At 36.9% G+C, this 27,450-nt stretch overlaps 1 protein-coding gene across 1 annotated transcript in view; it reads left to right on the top strand.

Moving 5' to 3' along the window:
* Positions 1-27,450, top strand: part of LOC150089156 (PHD finger protein rhinoceros-like) — a 327,976-nt gene that overhangs the window by 243,297 nt on the left and 57,229 nt on the right. Inside the window, exons 18-19 of the mRNA XM_090389568.1 lie at positions 11,237-11,344; positions 21,761-21,921. Coding sequence (XP_090245694.1) covers positions 11,237-11,344; positions 21,761-21,921 — 269 coding nt within the window. The remainder of the gene's footprint in view (positions 1-11,236; positions 11,345-21,760; positions 21,922-27,450) is intronic.

Below are 27,450 nucleotides of genomic sequence, written 5' to 3'. Positions count from 1 at the left end.
TCTATAGTAGTCTTCTGCTATTTGAATTATGCCTTCTCTGCTGTTTATAAGTACACCATCGCTATTCTTCAGTTTCAGTATCATTTGTCTTTCTGTATTACTGCTCATGGCTGCTGATTTAAATCCTTTGTTTTCCCTTAATGCTTGTTCTACTTTTCTTGTGTTAAATCTTCTTATGTCCTCTCTGAGTCTCTTTCTAATGGCTTTGCATAACTCAGTATGCTCAATTTTCTTCCTGTCAGTGTTTTTCTTGCTCTTCATTTGTCGTCTTCGGTTCATCATGACAAGTGTTTCTTGACTAATTTTTTTCTTCTTTGGATTTCTGTTTCCCTATAGGTTTCTTGGGCTTTATCACTTTCAGAAAGTTGTAATATTCCTCGTCGATATCTTGGTCCTGAGCAGTCTGCAGAAGCTCAAACTTGTTCTTAAGTTCCAGTACATACTGCTTTTTCTCCTCCTCTGTTATCTCAAAGACCTTTGTATTATTTACTTGAGTCAGTTTTTTCCTTTCCTTTCCTATATCTATATCAAGTGTACATCTTACCATTCTGTGATCACTTCCAACATTTACCTTATTCAGGGCGGTAACATCATTCACAATATATCTTCTGTTAGTGAGGATGAAGTTGATTTCATTAGTTGTTAATCCATTTGGAGTTTTCCATGTCCACTTTCTGTTCACCCTTTTCTTGAAAAAAGTGTTCATTACTGACAGTCCTTGAGATTCTGCAAATTCCACAAGTCTTTCACCTCTTTTATTTCTTTCACCAATTACAAAATTTCCTATAGTTCCTCTTTCTGCGCTGTTTTGCCTTTTTCCAACCTTAGCATTGAAGTTCCCCATAATAATAGTGTAGTGGGTTTTCTGCTCATCTAGAAGACTCAATTTCGGTGTACATTTCTTCAACCTCTTCATCATCATGGCTCGATGTTGGTGCATAAATCGTTATAATCTTTAGCTTGTACCTTTTAGAAATCTTGAGTATTAGTCTTGACACCCTTGGTGATGTACTTTTGAATTCCAAAATGTTGTTTTTAAAATCTTTATTGACCAGAAACCCAACTCAACCTTCACTCCTTTCACTGTTTCCATTGGTGTACAGCAGATTTCCACTTGATAAACTTATAAGTGATTCATTTCTTCTTCTTGTTTCAGCCAAACCGATGATATTCCAATTCACATTTTCTAATTCCTTTTCCAGCTCTAATATCCTGTCTTCACCGATGAGTGATCATACGTTATAACAGGCCAAGTTCAGTTTCCGTGCATGGCAGCCTGGTCGTACCCAGAGATTCTTAGCACCCTCTGTTTCCACTCTGATCCTCTCGCTGCCGTAAGAGGGAGAGTGAAAGCTGCTGGGGACTGAGGGCCATTTGTATTGTTGTGCTCTCATATGCTGGTGGGTTTGGTCTTTTCCTCTTCACGCTGACCAGCCGCCTTGAAGAGAACCACTCTACACGTTCGTTGCCACCTAAGTGACGTAACAGGGCTTACTATCGAGAAGGTGTGCATGAGTGGATTTTAGGGAGGCAGGCCAACCGGACTTCTCCTAAATCTTCTATAATAGAGAGAGATATTGGATCCATCAGTGTTTTAGGCTGCATGTCTGATAACACACAGGATACCTGTTCCCCCCTAAGCCCCCTTAGAGGGGAACAGGTATCCTGTTGTTGGCTTAAATAGATTCAAAGCAGAACTAGACAATCATCATTTGGAGTGAGTGGATGGGTGAAATGAGGTTTTTTTTTTTTTTTGGCTGATGCTATATAAGCTTCCTTTCTTGCATCATATGCCTTTACTAATGCTAATAGAGTTTGGCAATCCATGTTGATATAAATGCAGTTTTTTTTAATTTCCTAAAAAAGATTCAGTGCTATGACAGAATTTGGTGCTAAATTCTATGTAATGCACATATCTGACTTTTAATGGCCCGTTATTTTCTACCATTGTTTGGATCATGATGGCAGTGAGCTAGATAATTTTGTAATAACTGAGAGCAAAGTGGAGGAGAAATTGATGAAGATAAACATAAGAAACGAACCTGGGGTGATTTGGCTGCTGTTGTGCTGTAAAATCTGCAATACTTACAAAAACTATAGTTACCTGTCATGTCTTTTTTGCCTGTTTTTTTGTGGATTGGAGAGATTTTAGCACTTCTCCAGTCCAGGGGGTCCTCCCTAAGTTTAATGATGATCTCATTAACTTCTTCATTAACTTTTTCTATGCACTCATAGAAGCAGCCTTTTTTTTAGTAATACAGGATGTTTACCATCCACTCCTGGAGCCTCTCTCAGCTTTAGTAGTTCCCCCATATATCTTTTCCTGAGATTGATATATCACTTAATTCTCAGCATTCTAACTCCTTATCACTGATTCCTCATAGTATGAATGGTCTCATCTTTTAAGATCACTGCAAAATGCCTATTCAACTTGTCTACCACTTAGACTTTTTATGACTTTTCCAGTTTGATGAAATAAGGGACTTATATGATTCACCCTCTTCCTATTTGTACTGACATGAAAAGAACTCCATCTCCATTTTTAGTGTTCTTTGCTAGTGATTTTTTGTACTCAGCTTTTGTTTGTCTTATGTCAAACAAAAGCTGAGTACAAAGTACACTTATAGTACTCCTAAATCAGTATCTCACAATAATCTGTAACTGTCATTCAGTTAAAATAAACTGGTTAAAAGCATTAAAAATATATCACAAATAAATCTGATAAAGACACAAAATTGGTGGCAGCTTTCAGCTTCTACATGGAGCTTTTCTCTCCTGGAGAAAACATAAGTATATACTGTACACCAGTGGCCAGGAAATAACTGCTATCAGTGGAGCATTTACCTGTTCATGGAGGAGGAGAGTGGGAGACAACATTGTTTATGGCTCATTGCAGAAACAGGGGAGTTGTCTATGTATGGAGGCGTGGTAATTGGTAGGGGTCTTCCCACCCCATTCAACACTAATGATTCCAAAATGGGTGGTATACGTGTGCCATTAGTTATATTAATTTTAGATCTGGTGCTATGGTTGTTAAACTTTCCATTTGAATTTAATGAATAATCTGTTACAATATCATTTGGCAGGAAGTTAGGTCCTTCTTGCCAGTAATGAATTGCCACTACTGATTGGATGAAGTCATCTGTCTCGGTAGCTTTCTGATGATCTTTTAGGCAGTGAGGGACTTGTTGTTCATGTTTATTTTTTAAAGGGCAGGAGTGTATAGTCTGCAACTTTCTTCTAGGTACCTGTATTTGTACAGGTGATGTACCTTCTCAGGATCCTAGCTATACCTTTCAATACCCTTGGATAAAAACCCATCACACCACTGATTTGGCAAGGGGGGGGGTTGTGGTGTCTGGTGGACATGCTGCAGTATACCCTCTTTTCCATGTTCTTGAATCAAAAACTTCTAAACAATTCAAGTTGGACAGTAAAAGTGTGTTGACCAGTTGCGGCATGTGCTCTGACTGCTTTGGAAGAAAGAGAGAAAGAGAGTGAGAATTACGGAAGCCAATTCAGAAGAACAGTGCCCATGGAAGTATTTATAGAAAAGGCATGCAGCAGAAACAGAATGTTTATGAGACAGAGAGTGGGGAGATTATGTTAGAGACGAGTCATTAATTAACCTAACTGCTTTCTTTTGAACAGAATCTAAAAGCCTGAGAGAGTTTTTAGGGGCACCGCCCCAGAAGTGGGAACAATATTCCATGGTAGGGCAGTTTTGAGATTTGTACAGAGTGAATAGCTGTTTGGAAGAAAAGTAACGCCAAGAGCAAAAGAGAAAACTAAATTTTTTAGATGCAGAGGAAGCAATATTTGTAATATGTTTATGCCAGTAGAGATATGATCTTACCTAGAAATCAGTGTGTCATCAAAGGTAAGCATAGGAGCAAAAGAATCCTTTTTGTGAGATCTAAGACAGGATTGAGTTTTAGAAGGATTGAAATAAATGAAGTTATCATTGTCCCACTGGAGAATTACCTGGAGATCAGCATTTAAGGAATTGGTAGTGGATATTAGAGAAGTTGAAGCTGTTTGAGCAGGGCAAGGCTTCTCAAACTGGAAGATGGAATGCAATGTGCTGTCATCAGCAAAACTCTGGATAGGAATTTTATTCAATGGAAGAAGGTTATTAATATGCAAGAAGAAAAGAGTGGGAGAAAGAAATGTAAGGAAGATTGGATCTCACCATGACGTCTATCATAACTTCAAAAGACATCAATCATACTGCATGATGGAAAAGATAGGGGAGGGTTTACCAGAGCTTTGCTCTGGAGACTAAACATGGGTTCAACCACTTCAAGCCTCCAATAAGCAAACTGGTGGTATTGCACTGATCTCTAATGGGGAAGCATTACTTATTTTAAGTATATAAGAGGGGAACTTGTGAAGTTTTTGCAAAATGAACTGTTACAATAGTGATGCTAATGTACGAACTTTGGTTTGTCTAAAATTTTCGATTATGTAAAGTAATGATGCAAATGCACTAATGTCATAGGCAACGTTCCCTCTAATTTTTCTTATAGCTGCACGGTGCAGAAATGCACCTGAGTAAAATATTTTCAGACAAGATTAAATATGTGCAATATTTTTACAAATTGTTTTAATTATAAGTAGGGACATACATAATAATAAAAAAAAATGTTAACAATAAATTTACACTTTACAGTTAGTTATTTATTTTTCTTGGAATTTTTCTCTTCTGTTTTTTGTAGAAGTCCACTTAAATGATCTTCATGTATTCTATTTCGATTTTTTGTTTTAATTGAATTCATAGTGCTAAATCCTCGCTTACAGTCTGCACTTGATGCTTGAAATATTTCCATAATATTATACAGAATGGATATGTTACAAAACTCTAAATTTGTAAGTTCGAAATTTAAAGTGTCACTGAAAGTTTTAAATGTTCCAGTTTTAGTTTTTTCGGCAATTATAAATTTTAATTCCGAATATTCTTCTGATATTTTAGAAATAACGTCACTTTCGTTATTTGTAATAAATCGTGAATATTTTTTTGCAAGGCATATCATGTTAAGTTTTCCAAGTCAAAATTATTGCTTTCATTTGTGATAGCATTAATATCCAATACTTTCCAATTGTTTAATTCATCAGGAAATCTATTATCTAAGTGATCACATAACACGTTTGATAAAGCGAATTATAGCTGCAGTGTCAACATCACTTAGAATTTTTGATAATACTTTTTTTTACATTTTCACTCCAGAAAATATTTTTTCCAAGATATTGGCTTCTTAATTTGTTTATTTTAGCTTTAACATATTGATGTGCATCAGTAATGTTTAAACAACTTTTTTGTAGATATTTGCAAAGCGATGCAAGCTCTCCTAATACATCATTGAGTGCAGTTAATGCCCACATGATATTGTGAATTTGTCAAAATTTGTAAACAGTATTTACTAATAGGATCATTACATTTGTTAACCTGCTCATTGTAATGTTCTATTAATATTTCATAATTTTTTACTAAAGCATCAACTGCAAAATGTCTGGATAACCATCTGACTTAATTTAATGGTCTAAAAGATACAACATCGTGTTCTGTAACCTGGGCTAGTTCTTCTAATTTTTCTTTTTTTATGCTAGACCTGCTAATCATTGTGTATACAGTTCTAAGCAACGTCTCTATATCTTGAATAATAGATACATTTTTCCATGCGTTGTCCAATCTTAAATCTTCTTGGTGTGCAACACAACGTTGTTCAGATAGATGTAATATTTCCTTTTTGAGAATTGCTGCTATTCCATTTTTCCTTCCAAGCATAACACTTGCTTCATCTGACATGAACATTACCATCTTTTGAATATCAATATTATATTCGTTGTAAAAAAATTTTATTTTTTCTAAACTGGACATATTTTCACAGTTTGTAAGCTTCAAAATACCTCCAAATACTGTTTTGTAATATGTTTCATTTTTCGAAATTTAAAATACAAAATTAATACTTTTTGTACTGAAATATCAGTACTTTTGTCTACAATTAATGTGTGGAAAGTAGATTTTCTTATTTTGTTCAGGATATTTTTTATGAGAACAAAATTTATACATTCAACAAATTCAAATGAATAATTTTTGCTTCTCTGATTTTTAGGTATATCAATAAATTTTTCCGTGCATTCATGAATGTCTTGTACAAAGTTCATTGATGCATTAATTTTTATGGAAAATGTCACATTATTAATTAAAACCTTAACCAAATCGAAATTTGATTTCAATCGTTCACTTCTTTCCTTTTTTATGTTACGTACTTCTAGTTTCTGTCAAAATACTTAAAATTCCACCTTTTTTCAGATTATGTTTTTTTTTTTTTTTTTTCCTCTCCTTGTTAGTTGTTGTCGCATCAGCTTCTATGGCCATAATGCACCTCCCAAAGTTTTTTCATTTTACTGTGATCCAAGCCCGAGGCGGGAATCGAACCCCCAGCCTTTGGGTTGCCAGGCATGCACTTTACCTACCTGGCGATCCCGGTCGGCTTCAGATTATGTAATTTGGTAACTGTGTCTATACGTATCTTCTGACTTAGATGCAGTTTTAAATAATCTAGTTTCCATTCTTCCCATTTTCTTCCTGTACTAAATTCTCCTGCAACTTTTGCTTCTGCACAAAAAGCACACAAGATGACACCATTTTCTTCATTGTATTGAAAAATATCTCCTAGTTTTACGCATCGCTTTTTGTTTGATGATGGAATTTCAGCATCAATTTGTTTTAAAAGCCAATCCTTTTTAGATTTTTTGCAAGTTTTTTTTATTTACAGTATTTACATCTTCAGTTTTTCTTTTGGACATTTTTTTCCGAAAAATTTTAAAATTAAAGAATTTTATTAATTCTCTGTATTTTCTAAATGAAATTGTTATAAAATATTAGGAAAAATCACAAATTTTTAACCCATTATTAAAATAGTTTATAAAAATTTAAAAAAAAAAGTTGAATTTTTCATATTTTACCTTCTTTAATAAAATATTAAGTAATACTAAACGTTTTTGGTTATACATAGAAAAATATCTGGATCAGTAGATCCGCCAACATTCTTTTTTTTTAGAGATACCCACATATTTTTAGGTATTAATTAGTAAAAATTAATACGTAAAAAACTGGACTTCGAAAATTTTCACGATCACAATATGTTCCTTATACACTCTACCCCAACACATACTGTGTATGTGTGTGGTTGAGTGGACAGAATATAAAAATTCTGACCTTCCCTATTATGGTATTTTTATAACAATAAACTCACCTTAAAAGCATACAATATAAACTACAACCACCCCGAGGACTCACAACTGGTGAGTATGAGCTTGGTACACCCAGGGTCCTGAGCTGGATATCATCATTCTTCTCTTTCTTAGTGATTCCCTTCTACTTTTGACTCTCTCTCACTCTCAGGATTACTCGGTACTTTTTTTTTTTTCCTGGTGCAGCATAAGCCTCAGGCTTCCTTGCATCATATGGATATTAATAATAATAATAATATTCGTAATGTAATAATTTTTTTCATATAAATAAAAATCAGCGCATATATCTTTTCACTATGCACTATGTATTTGCAATTCACTATGTATTTGTAAATAAAAGATGTGGGAACATGTCATGCAATAGCGAATCTTATGGCATGAGCTATCCCCCCTTCCTATGCCCATTCTTCCACTAATACTCCGGCCTCCATCTAGTATGTTGGCTCTATGCGTGGGAAGTAAAAGCACCTGTACAACTTCATAGAAATCAGTGCACGGCCGCGCATGCACACAGCTTAGAGGGAACCGTGTACATAGGTAGATTCATATATTTCTAGCTTATTAGTTGTGGAAAGTTTTAAAATAAGCTTAACATCATTTAGTATTAGTAGTTCCAAGTGATTCAAGGAAGCAAGCTTATACAGCACCGCAAAAAAAAAAAAACAGAACAAAAAAACACTTCCCATACCACTTGTCCATTCTGTCCAATAGTTTTCTAGTTCTTCCTTGAATTTATTTAAACTACCGCTTCCACAGCAACAGATGGAAGTTTGATCCAACCACCTGCTGTTGGAGGGAAAACATCTGCACGTCTATCCTGCAGCCATCCTTCCTCAATTTGAATTTATGCCTACTTATGCATGTAAGCATATACTAAGTGGACGGTAATAACTTTTGCAGTGCATGCGTAATTCTGTCTTGGAATAATTCTAAGAAAGACTATTGTTATTGTAGTAGTATGCTGTCTTATAAATTGTCAGTCATTAGTACTTTGCATTGGCAGTCTTGACAATTCTCTTGGCACAGTATTATTTAATTTGTGTGTTTAGAATGTATCTGCTGAGTTAGACCACATCACTTTTTGTGTGAGGAACCATAAATTATCATATAATACCAATGTTAATGTTATGTTTGCAGTTAGAAATATTTCCTTAAGACTTAAGGAAATATTTCAAACGGCTTAAGTCAGCAAGAAATTGGATATGAAAGGGTAAGGTTAGAAGTTTTATGAAAATTAAAATGTAGCTTAAACACAGTGTGATCAAATAACAATTTTTGAAATTAAACACAATGTACCAGGTTAGAGAAATTTTTCACTGCAACATGTAATGGTGAAGAGGTATTAGTCTTCATGCCAGCAAAACTGAAAAATTATACTACCAAATAAAAAATGAATACAGAATACATAAGCAGGGAGTGGGCTGCAGTCATCCAAACAAGTACAGATGTACATTCTCCTGCATAAAGAATGGTGAACTGCCATAAGAAGGAAGTAAAATCCCTCCCCCCTTTCACTAAACCCGTTGAGCTGATAATGATACTCACTTAAGAAGAAAAACAGAAGTTTTGGGAAAATATTGGTCCTGTGGAAATTCCCAAAGTGCTAATTTTCCTGTAATCATCTGCTAGCAGCAAAAGAACCATGGGTGTCCTTGTGCAAGTGATTGAGACAAGTATAACATGGAATAAGTCTTAAGTAGCGTTAGTATTAGTAGTCGCAAATGATGCAATAAAGCATCAGCTGGGAAAAAAAAAACCTACGTACTTCACCCATCCATAGCCTCTAAGAATTTGTCAAGTTCTTCCTTGAATTTGTTCAAACCACCCACATCCACGACAACAGAAGTTTGTTCAAACAATTAGCCACCCACTGACTGAAGGCAAACTTCTGCACATCTATCCTGCAACCACCCTTCCTCAACTTGAATTTATTGCCCTCGTGTCGTCAATAGCAATGCAACTGGCTGTTCAACGTTCGACTATTTGGAGAGTGTTGTGAGAACACCAACTGTATCCTTACCATCTGTAGCGGGTACAGGCCTTGTCATCAGCAGATTACCCTGTGCGAGTAATGTTCTGCCAGTGGTTCTTGCAGCAGTGTGGTACAACCCTTCACCTTCCTGCCTTAGTGATATTCACAGATGAAGTTCAGAAGCTCATTCACAGAAGTTCACACGAGACGGAATCCAAAACTTTCACAATCAGCATGTATGGGCTGAGGAAAACGCACATGCAATACTTCCATCACATCACCAACAGCGGTTCAGCCTCAACATCTGGGCGGGTGTTTTTGGTGATAAGTTATTTGGGCCCCATGTACTTCCAAACAAACTCACAGGGCAGGCATACAGAAACTTTCTGGAAAACAACATGCCTGATTTCTTGGACGACACGCCACTGATCATTCGTCAGCAAGCGCACGATGGCACTCCTGCACATTTCAGCCGCCTAGCCCCCAATTATCTGAATCGAAGGTTTCCTGGTCGGTGGGTAAGTAGAGATGGACTGCCTGGCCTCCATGCTCATCTGATTTAAACCCACTGGATTTCTTCTTGTGGGGCCATTTAAAGTCATTGGTGTATTTGACTCCGGCTGATGTGGAAACTCCAAAATCGAATTGTGGCAGGTTGTGATGCAATACGAAACATGCCAGAAATCTGGCATCGACTTCGCAAGTCCATGAGATGTCGATGTGAGGCCTGTATTCAGGCAGAAGGTGGACATTTTGAACAATTACTATAAGGTGATGCGAACAGTTGAGTGTCATAGACAGACCTTCAAAACTCTGAAACCATGCATTTCCGGAACTATGTTGATATAAAATATTTTTATTGTCTACATATGAGGAACTCATTCCTGAAGTTATGCTGTGTATTTTTGAGACACCCTGTATATTCAGCATCACTTATGTCTGAGTGATATCATGTCACTACTATCCCTACAATGTCTTCATTTGATGACTTAATCCACACTTCAAGTTCATCATATTTATTTACAATGCTCCTATCATTAGTGCATATGGAAGTATACATGCACATGTTCTTACTCTTAGTTACCATAACACAGCCCATGTATTTACTTGTTTCATGATGACCTACAGCAGGGCTTGAAATTCATGCCTCCTTGCTTTCCCTCCTGCTACATGTTCTGATAGAAGCAGTGCAAGAATCAAGTTTACCTCTGTCTGAGGCTTTAGTTAATCTATTAGACTGTATCACTGCAAGCTAGCAGTTTTGTGATCCACCTATCACTGCCTTGATAGCATCAGCAAATATTCTTTCACCCCTTCTGTTTAACTGTATCCCATCCCTGTAAAAACAGTCTCTCCTGTTAACAAGCACAGACAATGCTGAGAAAAATTCTACTCCGTGAGTCTTGCACAATCTCTAAATATGGTTAACATGACTAGGAAGCAACCCAAACAAATTGAAAATAGAAAATGTAAATTTTCATGTTGATCAAAGCTGGTAATATGCAACGTAACATTTACTAACTAAAATAACAAAGCAAGACAACAAACTAAAAGCAAATTATAAAATTTTAAAATTTCGAAACTAAAATTTTTTTTCTTTTCCTTTTTTTTTTTTTTTTTTTTTTTCAACCTGTATATTTCGCATTTACTGAACATGTGCTGAACATTTCTTTGAAATGTTTAAAGAAATGTACTGATATTATCAGTATATATCAAAGTGCTGATATACACTGATAAATATCAGCATATATAAGCTTATCAGTATATATACAAGACACCTCATTTCAGTAACATTGTAACCTGAGAAAACAGCTTCTTTGTAACAAGGCTTAGCTAGGTTTTATGAAATTTTAATTACAAAATCTCTATGCTAAATTAAATTTCAGTACGTTATATAGCTATTTGCAATGTGATATAGAAATTAGAATTTTCGTGCTTTCTTTATTTAAACCTTTAAGGTTTATATAAAGAAAGCATGTTGTACATTACTTTATTTTTAATTTTTAGGTAAAGCAGTGCAAAACAGCATATCATGTCACATGTGCCTTTAAGCATGGCCTAGAAATGAAAGCAATATTTGATGAAGATGATGAAGAGGATGGTGTTAAGCTACGGGTAAGAATAAAAAAAAAATAATAAACTTCATAATGTACGATTGAGTTCATGCATCATGCAATCCTATGCACACATGCCACCATGTGGCACACACAAGATTTTCTGCTGCATGCTGTTGGTATTATACATTATAAATTTTCCACTGTATCCAAAATGAAAATTTTCGATTTTTCATTTTGGATACACTTGTACAAGTGGCACCTGGAGATTTTTATAGTTGATGATTAAAAATGGTCTTTACAATGAAAATTGTTGCCAGCCCCTGATCTGATTTTTGCAATGCTTTACTCACTGCTGCTCGACTAATTTCTGTTAAACAATCTTCATGATGAAGTTATAATGTTTTTGGTCCGTTGAAGTTGTAGTTCTACGAGTAATTGTTGATAATTTTTAAATACATCTGATTGATTAACTTTATTAATTATATGCCATAAATAATCTGTGGAGGCAGTCTTAAAGGTAATTTTTAGAAATTGTTACACTTGCACATCTATTTCAGGTCATAAAATATTACAGAATAAAATATTTTAACTAAATTAATAATATATACTAGGGGGCTTTGCCCCCTGCTTGCTACGCTCACTTCTTTTAATAAAATAAAATAAAATAAAATACTTACAGAAGCTTTTGACACTGTGTGTCTGTTCCTCAGCGTAATACGTTTCCATATGTAACGTAATACGTACGTTACATATGGAAATCGAGAATGGTACCACGTGGTCATTCTAGATAAACAAAGTGCATGCATGAGGTTTATCTAGCATGATCTTGCTAAAACAGAAGCTTGTTTTATAACATTAAAGCAAGCTTCTGTTATGTATTTTAGTATTTGTTATGTATTACCACGTAACCCACATCCCTCTTCTCCCATTAGCTGAATAAATATCATTAGGAGGAATTTTATTTGAATGTATAGAAAGATAACAAAATCAAACTGTGTATGATCATATTCAATCTTTTCATTCTCATTTTCATAAATGACATCGACGAAGGGATAGAAAGTGTGATGTCAAAATTTGCAGATGATGTAAAGATTGGCAGAGTCATTAATGATCAGTGCCGAGCAGTGCTCCTTCAAGATGACTTGAATAGTCTTACATTTGGGGAATAAAAAGTAAAGTGCAGCCATTATCAACCCACTGCAGGATGGAAGCCTCCTCAACAATTCATGCTGAGGGAAATGGACCATAATCTGCCACGCTGGTCCAGTGCGGGTTGGCAGATCGACCGTATTCAGCAGTCAGGGGCTTGAACCCCGGTCTACTCAGAGAGCGTGTGCTACTGCACTCCCGTTCCTGCCCACTCGGCTACGGAGGAATAGCAACCCGCAAATAAATTATACACTTGGTGAGGTTGAATTAAAAACAGTAGAGGAAAGGGATCTGAGAGTTACAATACAGGCAGATATGAAGTTTTCTGAACAGTGAAAGCCCACGGTCTTGTCGATGATTTATCGAACATTATCCTGTAGAGATAGGGAGATCATAATCCCACTGTATAAGGTATTGTAAGACCACATTTGGAATACTGTGTTCAAATATGGTGACCTCCTCTGAAAAAAATACATTGAACTTCTTGAAAGGGTCCAAAGACAAGCAACTTGAATGGTGAGTTCGGCAGAAGGACAACCATATGAGGAAAGACTGATTATGTAGGCTACAGAGCTTGGCAACCAGGCACCTCAGAGGTGACCTGATTGAGGTTTATAAGGCTCTGAGAGGGATTAGTAAAATGAATGAAGGTGGATTTCTCACTGTTATAAAGAATTCTAGAACTAGGGGTCATTAATTCAAATTACGGAAGTTAAGGTTTATATTAGATTGTATGAGGGTTTCTTGTAGCCAACGAGTTATTGATTTCAGTATATTTCTTGACGATATGTCAGAGTATGATAAAGGCTATTTAGGCATGGGTAATGCATCTCCATCATTTCTACTACCCAGGTAGTATGCATGCATCATTTTATTATACAGTAGACTCTTCAATTTTCCGGGATAGATAGTAAAAAGAAATTCACGGATAATCAATTTCCTGGTTAATACAAAAATACAGTAAGTCCCCAGCATATGTAAGAGATATGTTCCAGTACTTCTTACGTAAGTTGAGTTTTACGTAACTTTGTTATGACTAATAAAATATTGCTACTATATCCCTGATATGCCAAAATTACAAAAACCACATCGTATCCTCAGAAGAATGAAGAAAAATAGTTATATATTTTTAATTATTTCGCTCTCGGTGTTAGTTTTTTTCCAAACAGCTGTTCACTCTGTACAAATCGCAAATCTGCCCTCCATGGAATATTGTTCCCACATCTGGGGTAGTGCCCCCAAAACCTCTCTCAGGCTTCTAGATTCCATTCAGAAGAGGGCAGTTAGGTTAATTAATGACTTCTCTCTAACAGAGTCTCTCCACTCTCTGTCTCATAGACGTACTGTTTCTGCTGCATGCCTTTTCTACAGATACTTCCATGGGCACTATTCTTGTGAATTGGCTTCTGTAATCCCTGCTTTCTCCTTCAAAACAGTCCAAACACGTGCAGCCACCAGTCAACATCCATTTACTGTCCAACTTCAAACCCACAGAACCAACTTTTCATCTTCTTTGTTTATTCATTCAACTGCCGTTTTCTGTAGCAACCTTCCTTCATACGTATTTCCTGAAAATTAAAGTCTAATATCAACAAATATCTTCTTTCGTCTTCTCAACCTCCAACCCAAGCACAGCAGTAAGTATTATAGGTTCTAATACCTCTCACGTTTGGAGTTATAAAAAAAAAAAATTAAAAACTTTGTCTGGAGACAGCGGTGAAGTAGCTGGAGTGATACATAAGAAAAGAAAACATAAAAGGAAGAAAAAACGCATGTTATTGTACTGTAAAAACTGATTTGTATTTCATAGCCTTTGTTATTATAGTTGACTTCAGCGGTGCCGATCGCTTCACCGCTTCTTGTATTCGATCTTTCTCCTTTATTGTGTTCACCGTTGCCACTGACAAATCTGAATTCCATGCAATACTTGTTGATGTTTGGCCATTTTCATACATCCTTATTATTTTAATTTTCTGATCCAACTCAATCGCTTTCCTTTTCTTGATAGATTTACTAGTACCGCTGTCAATTATTCGACACCACAATAACAGTCAAAATTAAATTTTCTGAAAGAACTTCACTGGGTTAAGGCGAAAACTCACTATTATCACCTCACGCAAGATTGCATTTTACTAAAACACATTTCTGGAGGTCACTGCCATAAAACAATTTGCACTTTCTGGTTTATTGAGGTGCCTCCGTAGCCAGGTGGGAAGGAGCAGCAGTGCATAGCACACGCTTCTTGATTAGACCGGGGTTCGAGCCCGTCACCACCAAATATGGAGGATGCGGAAAGGTCAGGGAATGACCACCGCATATCCCGGAGCAATATGGCCTTAGTTGCTAATGCTCCTAAAAATCAAATAACAAAACTGGTTTATTGGGCTTTTCTGTTAGTGTATCTAATTATAAATAGGTAGTAAACTCGATCGTATTGCATTTGCGATAATACCGATAGCTGGAATTTTCTGTGTTTTTATGTTATTATGGTGAAATGTGTTTCTTCTTCACTGCAATCTTCAGTCAAATAAAAAAAATATAAATAATGTAGCGTAAGTCCGAAGCTGCATAAATTGGGGACTTACTGTATCGAAAAATGTTCAGCAACCTACATAAAAAGTATGGTGATAGATAAAAAATGAAAAACTTACCACGCATTGCTTCCATGTCCAATAAATGAGTAATGTGTATTGGACACGCATTTATTTTTTACGATGTCGATTTCAAATCTAATAGCTTCCCCTCATTTTTTACAATGTCGCATGTTTTGGTCACCAACATTATAATGGTTCTTTAGACATTTAATTAACGGCTGCACCATTTTCAAACTTTTGAATAATTTGAAGTTTTTGGTTAATTGAAAGCACAACTCTTGCATTTGCATTTGCCCACCATTTTTGCGATTTCTAAAAAAAAAAAATTCCAACATTTCTGACAAATAATGAAACAAAATTTGTCCTTTTGCGGTGCAACGGAACACAATCGACGCGACACACTAAAACAAACTAAACATTTGGTTTTTTTTTTTTTTTTTTTTTTTGAGTAGCGGATGTGAAGACAGTGAGTACATTAATTTCCCAGTGACAACTTATAACGCTGCTTCTTATTGCTTATTTATGACTTGCAAAACATCTGTTTATACCTATTCTGGTTATTACTTGAATTTTATGATTTCTGGTTGATTTTTTATTTTTTTTATTTTGGAGTCTTGAAGTGTCCCAGTTAATCCGATCCTGGTAAGTCGAGAGTCTGCTGTATCTCATATTGTGAATACTTTCACAGCGAACTGCCTAGGTATTATGCTACTTTGAATAAGTAATACTTCTCTGGTAGAGAAGACTACAGTTACTTATTCTCAGTTGGGCACTGCCATCCACGGGGCGGTGACCATCCAGAGAAGTGTTCTTATGCATACTACCTGGGTAGTAGAAATGATGGAAATGCATTACCCATGCTTAAACAGCCTTTTCAAGTCTAATCATCTTCTTACTGAGGCTAATGCATACATTAAAAGCAGCGGTGAACAAAGGATTTCTCCTTTGTTAGCAAGCCTAAGATCATGTACTGTACCTCTTTGAATGAGTATCAGAGCATTGTAAAGCACATCAAATAAAGATAAACTAAATTAGCCAAAACATAAAAACAATGTTTTAACAGTGCACACATTACCAAAAAAGCACAATTATTATACAACTACAACAAGGTGGGGTTTGAAAAGTTTGTGGCTTGAGTACAAAAGGATACTACAGTATTAAAATTTTCTGTACTTAATGTGTGACACTTTAAATAGTAACATACCAAGTTTCATGCAGTTTCAGTAACCTGTTATTCATGAGGATATAGTTACAACAGTGGTGGAAGGATGCTCCCTTTTATTTCATAGTTAAGAAGTGGGCAGTAGAATTTAAACAAGGGAGGGAGATACTGGAAGGTGCTGTAGAAGACCTGCAACCTGTAGAAGACCTGAACAAAGGATTTCTCCTTTGTTAGCAAGCCTAAGATCATGTACTGTACCTCTTTGAATGAGTATCAGAGCATTGTAAAGCACATCAAATAAAGATAAACTAAATTAGCCAAAACATAAAAACAATGTTTTAACAGTGCACACATTACCAAAAAAGCACAATTATTATACAACTACAACAAGGTGGGGTTTGAAAAGTTCGTGGCTTGAGTACAAAAGGATACTACAGTATTAAAATTTTCTGTACTTAATGTGTGACACTTTAAATAGTAACATACAGTCTGTCCTCGTATAGCACGATAGTTGCGTTCCTAGAAATCCTCGTGCAATGCGAAATCGTGCAATATAAACAACAGGCCCTATGGGAAAAGTAGGGTTAGGTGCCGACCACCCAAGATTGAACACACATTTGGAACCAAAACATTACCAAACAATAAATAATCGGGTAATTTTAATCGTTATAAAATACGTAAGCATTTTATAACGATTAAAATACGTAATAAAAATATTATAATAAAGTATTTTTAGTATTTTTAATACTAAAAAAGTATTTTTTACGAATAAAATACGTATTTTATTCGTAAAAAAATTATTATATTAAATAAAATAGTCGTAATAAAATACTTACGTATTTTATAATACGTAAGTATAGATTTTCTATCCAAACAGATGACAGCCGTTCCATCTCTTCCAATTCTTGTGTCTTAATCTAATGGATTTTAATTACACTGAGTTGTTCCTGCTATGAAAGTTGTTTTTATTTTCTCTGCATTCTTTGTAATTCTCGGCGTTACCTGATTTAGGTCTATAGCACATGCAATGTCACATGGCCTTTCATTTCGCTCAAAGCGTTTCACAATTTCATATTTTTTCTCTATCGACAGAGGCGGACTGGTCATAAGTCTTACCCGGGAAATCCCGGTGGGCCGGAGGCCAGTGTGATTTTGGCCATAAACCATAGTATGAGGCCACTATAAATTTTCCCGGTTAAGAATTTTTGATCCAGTCCGCCTCTGTTTATCGATATTGCTTTTTTTTTTCTCTGAATCTGCAGTGTCTTAGCCAGAACGCTTCCTTTTCACACCTTTTAAGTATTTTACTCATTTTTAGGGAACAAAGCACAATTACAAAACGAGGAGGCACGCTTGATACACATAAACAAAGCTGCGCGCGTGTAGCAAATGAATAAACAACACCGTAAAGGCCGAGATACACTATTAATTAACACCCCACATTTTACTAAAGCACATTTCTCGGGGTTACTACCATAAAACAATAAAAACAATTTCCAGTTGCGTTTCTGCTAGTGGAATCTGTTATAAACTGGTAGTAAACTCCATCTAATTGCATTTGCTATTATATCGATAGCTGGAATTGTGTTGGTTTTTACGTTATTATGGTGAAATGTGTTTCCCCTTCACTTATATAAAACACATAAATACATTTTCAGAATCTTCTTCATTCCTATCGTGTTGCGTTCAGTTGGGGTGATTCCGCGTTCGACTGCCATTTCTTGTAAACACAAAGGCGAATCGTGCATAAGCGAATTCGGTTCGTGTTATATAAGATAACGTTCCCCTATTTATAAATCGTGTATGATCGAATTCGTGTAATGTAAACACGTGTTATACGAGGACCGACTGTACCAAGTTTCATGCAGTTTCAGTAACCTGTTATTCATGAGGATATAGTTACAACAGTGGTGGAAGGATGCTCCCTTTTATTTCATAGTTAAGAAGTGGGCAGTAGAATTTAAACAAGGGAGGGAGATACTGGAAGGTGCTGTAGAAGACCTGCAACTTCCATTACTCTAGAAGTTGTTAACAGTGTGTATGATCTGATGATGAGTGGTCAATGAGTGACAGTTCGGTACATTGCCATTGTCTTGAGCATCTTATCTGAATGTGTACATAATAACAAAGGTTCTCACTGTGAAAAAGGTGTCAGCACAATGGTTCCCAAAGTTGTTACCAGCAAATCAAAAATGCACAAGTATTGTGAAGTCAAGTGAACATTTGCATAAATTTTGAGCAGATCCAGAAAATTTCCTTGCAAGGTTTGTGGCCATGGATGAGACCTGTGTCTATCGCTTTCAGCCAGAGACAAAGGAGCAATCCAAACAGTGAAAACACAACTCTTCTCCCCTCCAAAGAAAACAAAGTGAATTCTTTCTGTTGGAAAAGTGATGGTATCGTGTTTTTGGGATGCTGTAGTGTTGCTAGGAGATTACCTTCAGGAAGACCAGTCAGTCAGAGATGCGTGTTATGCAGACCTTAAGGCTTTTGCCATTAACCATATCAGTGGTGCAGCGGAAGCATAAGGCTTATGCTGCACCAGCCAAAAAAAATTCCCATGTTACCCTGAGAGAGAGAGAGAGAGAGAGAGAGAGAGAGAGAGAGAGAGAGAGAGAGAGAGAGAGAGAGAGAGAGAGAGAGAGAGAAGTAGAAGGGAATCACCAAGAAAGAGAATAATGATGATTGATGATATCCAGCTCAGGACCCTTGGTGTGCCAAGCCCATACTCACCAGATGTTGACCCCCTGGGGTAGTTTCGTCCACTTTTGTCAAAAGCATAATCTTCACCCCGAACCAGAACTAAAGTTCAGACAAAATGTAATCCCAGTAGCAACTAAAACAAAATTTCTCACCCTTATATTCGATAAAAATTTGACATTCTTACATCATATCCATCAATGTTGAACAATTTTCACAAAGAGCCTGTACATGTTATGGGCTACATCTTTCAACAAGTGGGATGCAGATCGTTGCACATTACTTCAAATTTATTGTGCACTCGTTCGTTCTAAATTAGATTATGGGTCCCAAGTGTATGCATCTGCATACACTTGGGCCAGAAACAGCCTACACACTCTGGCTAGAAACAGCCTACTGCAATAGCTTGATCCAGTCCACCTGGATTAAGCCATTGCAGTAGGCTGTTTCTGGCCTACTGCAATGTTTCTGAACAACCTCATTGCTACTGAAATGTTCCAAACAACTCCTGTCCAGAGCCTGTATGTCAAAGCCACCGAACCATCCTTGTTTCTTCGATGAAAGCAGTTGTCATTACACTACGCCTTTAAACTAAAATCCCTGCCAGACATACCCACGTGGGCATCTGTTTTTGAGCCATGTTGGGTAAACCTCTGTAACAGCCATAAGACTGCCAACAGTCCCTTGGTATCTGTATCCAAGATTTTCTAAGAGAATTGAACATGACGGTAGATAATGTGGTTGAGTCGCCAAGCCCAAATACCATTATGCAACTTCTCCATTCATAATGAGGGAAAGACCACCATGCCCAAATCTGTCTACGAATGACTCTATACTGCCCACCAAGCTGAACACTCTGACTTTCTGCCTGTCTTCACTGATGGCTTGAAGTCAGAATCATCTGTTGGGTCTGCAGCCATCTTCTCAGATATCATTATATCTGAGAAGATTCCTGATGAATGCAGCATATATTCCTCAGAGTTGTATGCTATAGAATTTGTCTTAGGCCACATTAAAATCCACAATTACCAAAGGTGTATGGTCTATACAGACTCATTAAGTATACTCCAGGCTTTATCGGGGATGAGATATAATCCTCATCCATACCTGACTTGGGTCCAGCAGATGCTGCACTCCCTTTCTGAGAGCTTCTTTGACATTCTCTTCTGCTAGGTCCCAAGCCACATTGGGATTAAGGGTAACGAACTGGCTGATGCTGCAGCCAGGTCACCACAAGCCCAGAACAACCGTAACCTGTTAGTCCCCTATACAGACTGCAGGCAAATAAAATGCAAGAGATTACTCTCCCAACACTGAAAGTTGAGTCTGTGCAGGAACCACAGAGAGAAAGTTGTTCTTGCTCACCTCCACATTGAACACAGTCATCTTGCTCGTGCATTTCTGCTGAGGGCAGATTGCTCCCCTATGCGTGAGAATTGTGACACCTTTTTAACTATTCTACATGTTTTATCTGAATGTCCATGATATAGACACCAGCATCTTATATTTTACTGCTTTTAGTGATCTGACTGAGCCTTATACACTCAGATTTTATCTGACAGTGACCATGTGTCAGTCATATTTAGTTATTTAAAATTGTTAAACCTTTTTAGTCATATTTAAAAGTCACATTTTTATACCCTTTTACTTAAAATAAATAAATGCACAAGGCGTAATACTTTAAGAGTTTGGTATCTATATAATATCGGTGTTTAGATACACCATAGATAACTCTTAATAAACTACAAAGTAGTTGTTGTAGGCATCATTTGCTGTTTCTCATATTGTGCTCTGCCTTCACGACGAGTTGCCATGATATTGCACTACTTCGAATAAGTAACTCTTCACTAATAGAGAAGACTATTGTTACTTATTCTCAGTTGAGTACCACCACCCAGACAGCACTGTTTCACGGCTATTGGCCGATCATCAGTGGGTGGGCAGGTACCCTGGTGATGCAGACATGACGACCCAGTTGTGAAGTTAATCACACAATATGAGAGATGCCAAGAGGTGTAGATGTCAATATTTAAAATAAATAAATGCACAATAAATAAACAGCAAATGATGCCTACAACAACTACTTTGTAGTTTATTAAGAGTTATCTATGGTGTATCTAAACACCGATATTATATAGATACCAAACTCTTAAAGTATTATGCCTTGTGCATTTATTTATTTTAAATATTGACATCTACACCTCTTGGCATCTCTCATATTGTGTGATTAACTTCACAACTGGGTCGTCATGTCTGCATTACCAGGGTACCTGCCCACCCACTGATGATCGGCCAATAGCCGTGAAACAGTGCTGTCTGGGTGGTGGTACTCAACTGAGAATAAGTAACAATAGTCTTCTCTATTAGTGAAGAGTTACTTATTCGAAGTAGTGCAATATCATGGCAACTCGTCGTGAAGGCAGAGCACAATATGAGAAACAGCTCGTGCATTTCTGCTGAGGGCAGATTGCTCCCCTATGCGTGAGAATTGTGACACCTTTTTAACTATTCTACATGTTTTATCTGAATGTCCATGATATAGACACCAGCATCTTATATTAAGATAACTCTTAATAAACTACTTTGTAGTTTATTAAGAGTTATCTATGGTGTATCTAAACACCGATATTATATAGATACCCTTTTACATATGTTTATACATTTGGGCATAGTGATTTCATCAGGTCACTGAATTCTTAACTGTTATATTTTATATAACCTGGTTTTGGTGCATTATAACCTCAGTTGCTAATGAACCAAACCAAACCAAAAATCTCTCTCTCTCATCTGTAATAGTAACAATTTAAATTTCATTTATCCTCTCGTGGACAACATATATATAACATCTTAATGTCTGTTATCTTTTTAGTCATATTGCTTAAAGCATAGCCAAAAAGAAGGGGCTTTTTCATCTGACTCTGAGGCAGAAGGAAAGCAAAAACAAGTAAAAAAGAAAAGAACCAAGAAAACTCGAAAAGAAAAAGAAGCAGATCTATCAAATGAAGAGAGAGCAAATGCAAGAGCATTAAAGTGAGTATTACCATGTTATACAATACTATTTACAGTAAGGTTTTTATTTTGAAAAATATTTGCATAATAAATTTTTTTTTTATTATGCAAGGAAATCTGGTTGGTTTTTAATTCGAATGCTTCTAATTTCTGAAACTCTCAGTGCTTAGTGCAAGAAAGTCTTTATCTCATCTGTCTGACCACTGTATTGAAGACAGTTGATTTTTGTGAAAATAACTGATTAACACAACATTTACATGTGGCTAACTGGTGCCTCCGTATCCAAGTGGGAAGGAGCGGCAGTGCATAGCACATGCTTCTTGATTAGACCGTGGTTCGAGCCTGTCACCACCAAATACGGAGTTGGTTAGTTGCTAATGCTCCTAAAAACCAAATAACAAACAAACAACAACAAACATGTGGCCAATGTTCACATTGTGTGTATATTACACTACCAAAAAAATATAGAATTTAATATTATCTAGGATTACATTTAGCAGCAATAATGGTATCAATCCTGCATGCCATGGCTTGAAATAGGTGTGAATTAACATCCAAGTATATTTCTATTGATGTTATTCCATTCCTGTTCGATGATTCTTCAGATCCATCAGATTTGTTGATTGGTAAGATCTATTAGACATATCACTGCAGATGATCCCATAGATTCTTGATTGGATTCTTATCCAGTTACTGTTTAGGCCAAGGCAGATGCTACTTATAACTGCAGTGTTTTTCATACTCTTCCTTCATTTCATGCATTGTGGCACTGTAACCTTTTAACAGTCTGGCCATCCAAGTATATGAGCATTTTGGGATGAATCTTTTCCACAACAATGGCCTTGAGGGCATTCACATGCACACTCCAGAATAACGAGGGCATATGTGCCTTACTATGAAAAGGCTCCTCACATAAGAGCACCACATTTACCACTGACAGACAGCATGTTGTGGCCACCAAGTAGCAAAACTTATAATCTGCTTTTCGGGATCCATTGCTCTGTGTGATTTCCTTAACATACTCATTCATCTCTCAGTTCTAAACAGTGTACCACATCTATCTACCATATAACATGTTCCCAGAACTTTTCCAGCCATTATTGTCATTGCTGATATCACTGAAAATGGATTTGTCCGTGCACAAGAAGATTGTTAATTGCTATACAGCTGTATAGTTCTATTATTCTGAATTCCCTGAATACTGTTGGGGTGGAAATGGATCCCTGCTGTCTAGTATTGAAGGGTGTGGGGATTGTCTGCAACCTTGTTTTCCAGTTTTTGACATCCATACATCTGCAGTGCTAGTCATGGGGTATCTTTTGGCTGGCTTATTTTCTTCATTGCTGGTTCATCATCATCATCAGCCATTTTCAATCCACTGCTGGATGATGTGGCGCCTCCGTAGCCGGGTGGGAAGGAGTGGCAGTGCGTAGCACACGCTTCTTGATTAGACCGGGGTTCGAGCCCGTCACCACCAAATACGGAGGATGCGGAAAGGTCAGGGAATGACCACCACATATCCCGTAGCAATATGGCCTTAGTTGCTAATGCTCCAAAAAACAAACAAACAAACACTGCTGGATGAAGGCCTCTCCAGCAACTTTACAGTTTCTTCTGTTTTGTGCAATGGCCATCCATTTACTACCCACAAACTCATGAATTTCATCTATCCTTCTCCGCCATTGTCCTCCAGTTTTCTTCTAGCTCCTCTTGGGTACCATTCTGTTATTTTCTTAGTCCATCTGTCATCATGTCTTTCAGCTATGTGTCCTGCCCAAGACCATTTTAGTTCTTTAGTTTTTGATAAAAATGTCCTTTACTTGAGTTTGCTGCCTAATCCATGTGTTTCTCTTCTTATCTAACAGTCTTGATTCCCAATATAATTCGTTCCATTCTTCGCTGTGTAGTTCTCAGCTTCTCTTCCATTCTTTTGGTGAGTGCCCAAGTTTCACTTCCATAAGTCATGGTGGGGAGTATACATTGGTTCATTATTTTATTGGGATATTGCTCTTCAGTATGTAACCATATTTCCTGAGTGCTATCCATCCAAAATTTACTCTTCTCTTGACTTCCAGCCATTTATCATTATTACATCTAATAACTTGTCCCAGATAAGTATATGACTCCACCTTTTCAATTACTGCTCCTTCAATCATTATGTCCCTTTCTGTGGCATACTTGTTCATCATCACTTTTGTTTTAGCCAAATTCATCTTTAGTCCAAAATCCTTACTAGCTGTGCATAACTGATTAAGATTTTCCTTTAATTCTTTGGAATCGTGGCTTATGACCACAGTGTCATCTGCAAATTGTAAATGGTTTAGGTCCTCTCCATTCACATTGAATCCTTTCTGCGACCAGTCTAATTTTCTGAAAGCTTCCTCAAGGGCAGCAGTAAACAGCTTCGGAGATATTGTGTCTCCTTGTGGAACTCCTTTCTCGATTTTAAATTTGCTACTGTCTTTGTCTAGTCTAATGAAGGAGGTAGCGCTCTCATATATTTTCTTCAAAATCATAATATATGGGGGTATCTATGCCTTGTCTTTCCAGTACCCGAAACATTGCCTTGTGCTGTATGGAGTCAAATGCCTTTTCATAATCCACAAATTCCAGGCATAATGGTGTTTTATATTCATTTTCTTTCTCCATTAGCTGTGATATTACGTGAAGGTGATCCATAGTTGAGAATCCTGTCCTAAAGCCAGCTAGCTCTTTCGGTTGATTCTCATCAAGTATTCTTTCTAATCTGTTGGTAATGACCCTTCTGAATAACTTGTAGATGTGGAATAACAAGCTAATTGGTCTATAATTTCCAATTTCTGATTTATCTCCTTTCTTATGCAGCAAAACTATGATTGCATTATTCCACTGCTTAGGCATCACACTTTTTCTAATGCATTTTGTGAAGAGCCTTGCCAGTTTTTGTGTTATGTCTCTTCCTCCCAATTTTAACAACTGTACAGTAACTTCATCTTCCCCCGGGGCTTTCTGATTCTTCATTTTCTTCAACGCATGTTCTACCTCATCAGAAGATTATCGGGTATGTCGTATGTTTTGCTAATTTGCGATCCATCTTCCCCACTGCTGACATCATTCCCTCGCTCGTTGCCAACTGGGCTAGCCGGGTGGGTAACGTGCCTGCCTGACAACCTAAAGGTCACGGGTTGAAATCCCTCCTCGGGCTTGGATTAAAGTACTGCAAAAACCTTGGGACGTGCATTATAGCCACAGAAGCTGATGCGCCAACAACTACCTCGCTCGTTGTATAATTCTATATACCAGTCTTCTGCTATTTAAATTATACCTTCTCTACTATTTATAAGTACACCATCGCTATTCTTTTTCAGTATCATTTGTCTTTATGTATTACAGCTCATGGCTGCTGATTTAAGTCCTTTTTTTTTCCCTTAATGCTTGTTCTACTTTTCTTGTGTTAATCTTCTTATGTCCTCTCTGAGTCTCTTTCTAATGGCTTTGCATAACTCAGTATACTCAATTTTCTCCTTGTCGGTGTTTATCTTGCTCTTCATTTGTCATCTTTGGTTCATCATGACAAGTGTTTCTTGACCAATTTTTTTTCCCTCTGGATTTCTTTTTACCTATAGGTTTCTTGGGCTTTATCACTTTCAGAAAGTTGTAATATTCTTCATCAATATCTTGGTCCTGAGCTATCTGCAGAAGCCCAAACTTGTTCTTAAGTTCCAGTACATCTGCTTTTTCTTCTCTTCTGTTATCTCAAAGACCTTCGTATTATTTACTCGAGTCAGTTTTTTCCTCTCTTTTCTTACATCTATATCAAGTGTGCATCCTTCCATTCTGTGATCACTTCCAACATTTACCTTATTCAGGATGGTTACATCATTCACAATATATATTCTGTTTAGTGAGGATGAAGTCGATTTCATTAGTTGTTTATCCATGTGGACTCTTCCATGTCCACTTTCTGTTCACCCTTTTCTTGAAAAAAGTGTTCATTACTGACAATCCTTGAGATTCTGCAAATTCCACAAGTCTTTCACCTCTTTCATTTTTTTCACCAATTCCAAAATTTCCTATAGTTCCCCTTTCTGCGCTGTTTTCTCTTTTTCCAACCTTAGCATCGAAGTCCCCCATAATAATAGTGTAGTGGGTTTTCTGCTCATCTAGAAGACTCAATTTCTTCAACCTCTTCATCATCATGGCTCGATGTTGGTGCATAAATCATTATAACCTTTAGCGTGTACCTCTTAGAAATCTTGAGTGATGTACTTTTGTACCTCTTAGAAATGACACCCTTGGTGATGTACTTTTGAATTCCAAAATGTTGTTTTTTATATCTTTATGGACCAGAAACCCAACTCCACCTTCACTTCTTTCACTGTTTCCATTGGTGTACAACAGATTTCCACTTGATAAACTTACAAGTGATTCATTTCCTCGTCTTGTTTCAGCAAAACTGATGATATTCCAGTTTACATTTCCTAGTTCATTTTCCAGCCCTAATATCCCGTCTTCACCAATGAACGATCTTACGTTGTAACAGGCCAGGTTCAGTTTCCGTGCAGGCAGCCTGGTCGTACCCAGAGACTCTTAGCACCCTCTGCTTCCACTCTGATCCTCTTGCTGCCGTAAGAGAGGGAGTGAAAGCCGCTGGGGATTGAGGGCCGTTTGTTTCGTCGTGCTGTCATGTGCTGAAGGGTTTGGTCTTTTCCTTTTCACACTGACCAGGTGTCTTGAAGAGAACCACTCTACACGTTCATTGCCACCTGAGAGATGTAACAGGGCTTACCATCGAGAAGGTGTGCATGACTGGATTTTATGGAGGCAGGCCAACTGGACTTCTCCTAAATCTTTTGAAATAGAAAAATATTGGATCCATCAGTGTTTTAGACTGAGTGTCTGATAACACACAGAATACCTGTTCCCCTCTAAGCCCCCCTCTAACCATTGCTGGTTATTGTCCCACAATAACCAATGAATAAAACCCCCGAACACTGCCTATGTGGGTGAACTTTGCTATTGTCCATAATGATGCTTCTATGGCATAAGCACTAATGTTATGCCACTTGTGAGATTGCATTTGTCTCCTGCCTTTCCACTGATGCACCTCTAATGAATCCTTTGAAGCATTCAGCTCATCTTATAAGTAATGTCATTTGACCCAGGTCATATGCTATTTCTTTGATCTTCAGTAGCTGGCATGCAGGTTTTGGAATGCTGGATAAATTGTTAGAGCAGTGAATGTTAGAGTTGCATGGTAGCAGTGGCTCAGAGTCTGAAGGATGGAAACACACACAATCAAAATAAAGGAGCAAAAGCTTTCGTGGGAAATTATAATTTATATATTTATATCGACTAAAATAAAAAATAAAGTATGATTCAAAATTAATGTTAAAATTGGTTTAAATGTTACTGTTTGCATTTTATGTTTTCTAAATTTAAATTTTGACTAGTCACCTGCTTTTTTATCGTTGGTAAGGTCCTCTTCACAATTACACCAAACACAGTTTATCTAAAAATGTGTTTGGTGTAATTGTGAAATGAATGTAAGCTAGTTTTATTTGAAGATTT

The sequence above is a fragment of the Mastigoproctus giganteus genome, chromosome 2 (assembly GCF_048544385.1).
Source record: "Mastigoproctus giganteus isolate SK-2022 chromosome 2, ASM4854438v1, whole genome shotgun sequence".
Lineage (NCBI taxonomy): Eukaryota > Metazoa > Arthropoda > Arachnida > Uropygi > Thelyphonidae > Mastigoproctus > Mastigoproctus giganteus.
Note: the sequence above shows the minus strand (reverse complement) of the source record. Positions and strands in the feature narration are given on the sequence as shown.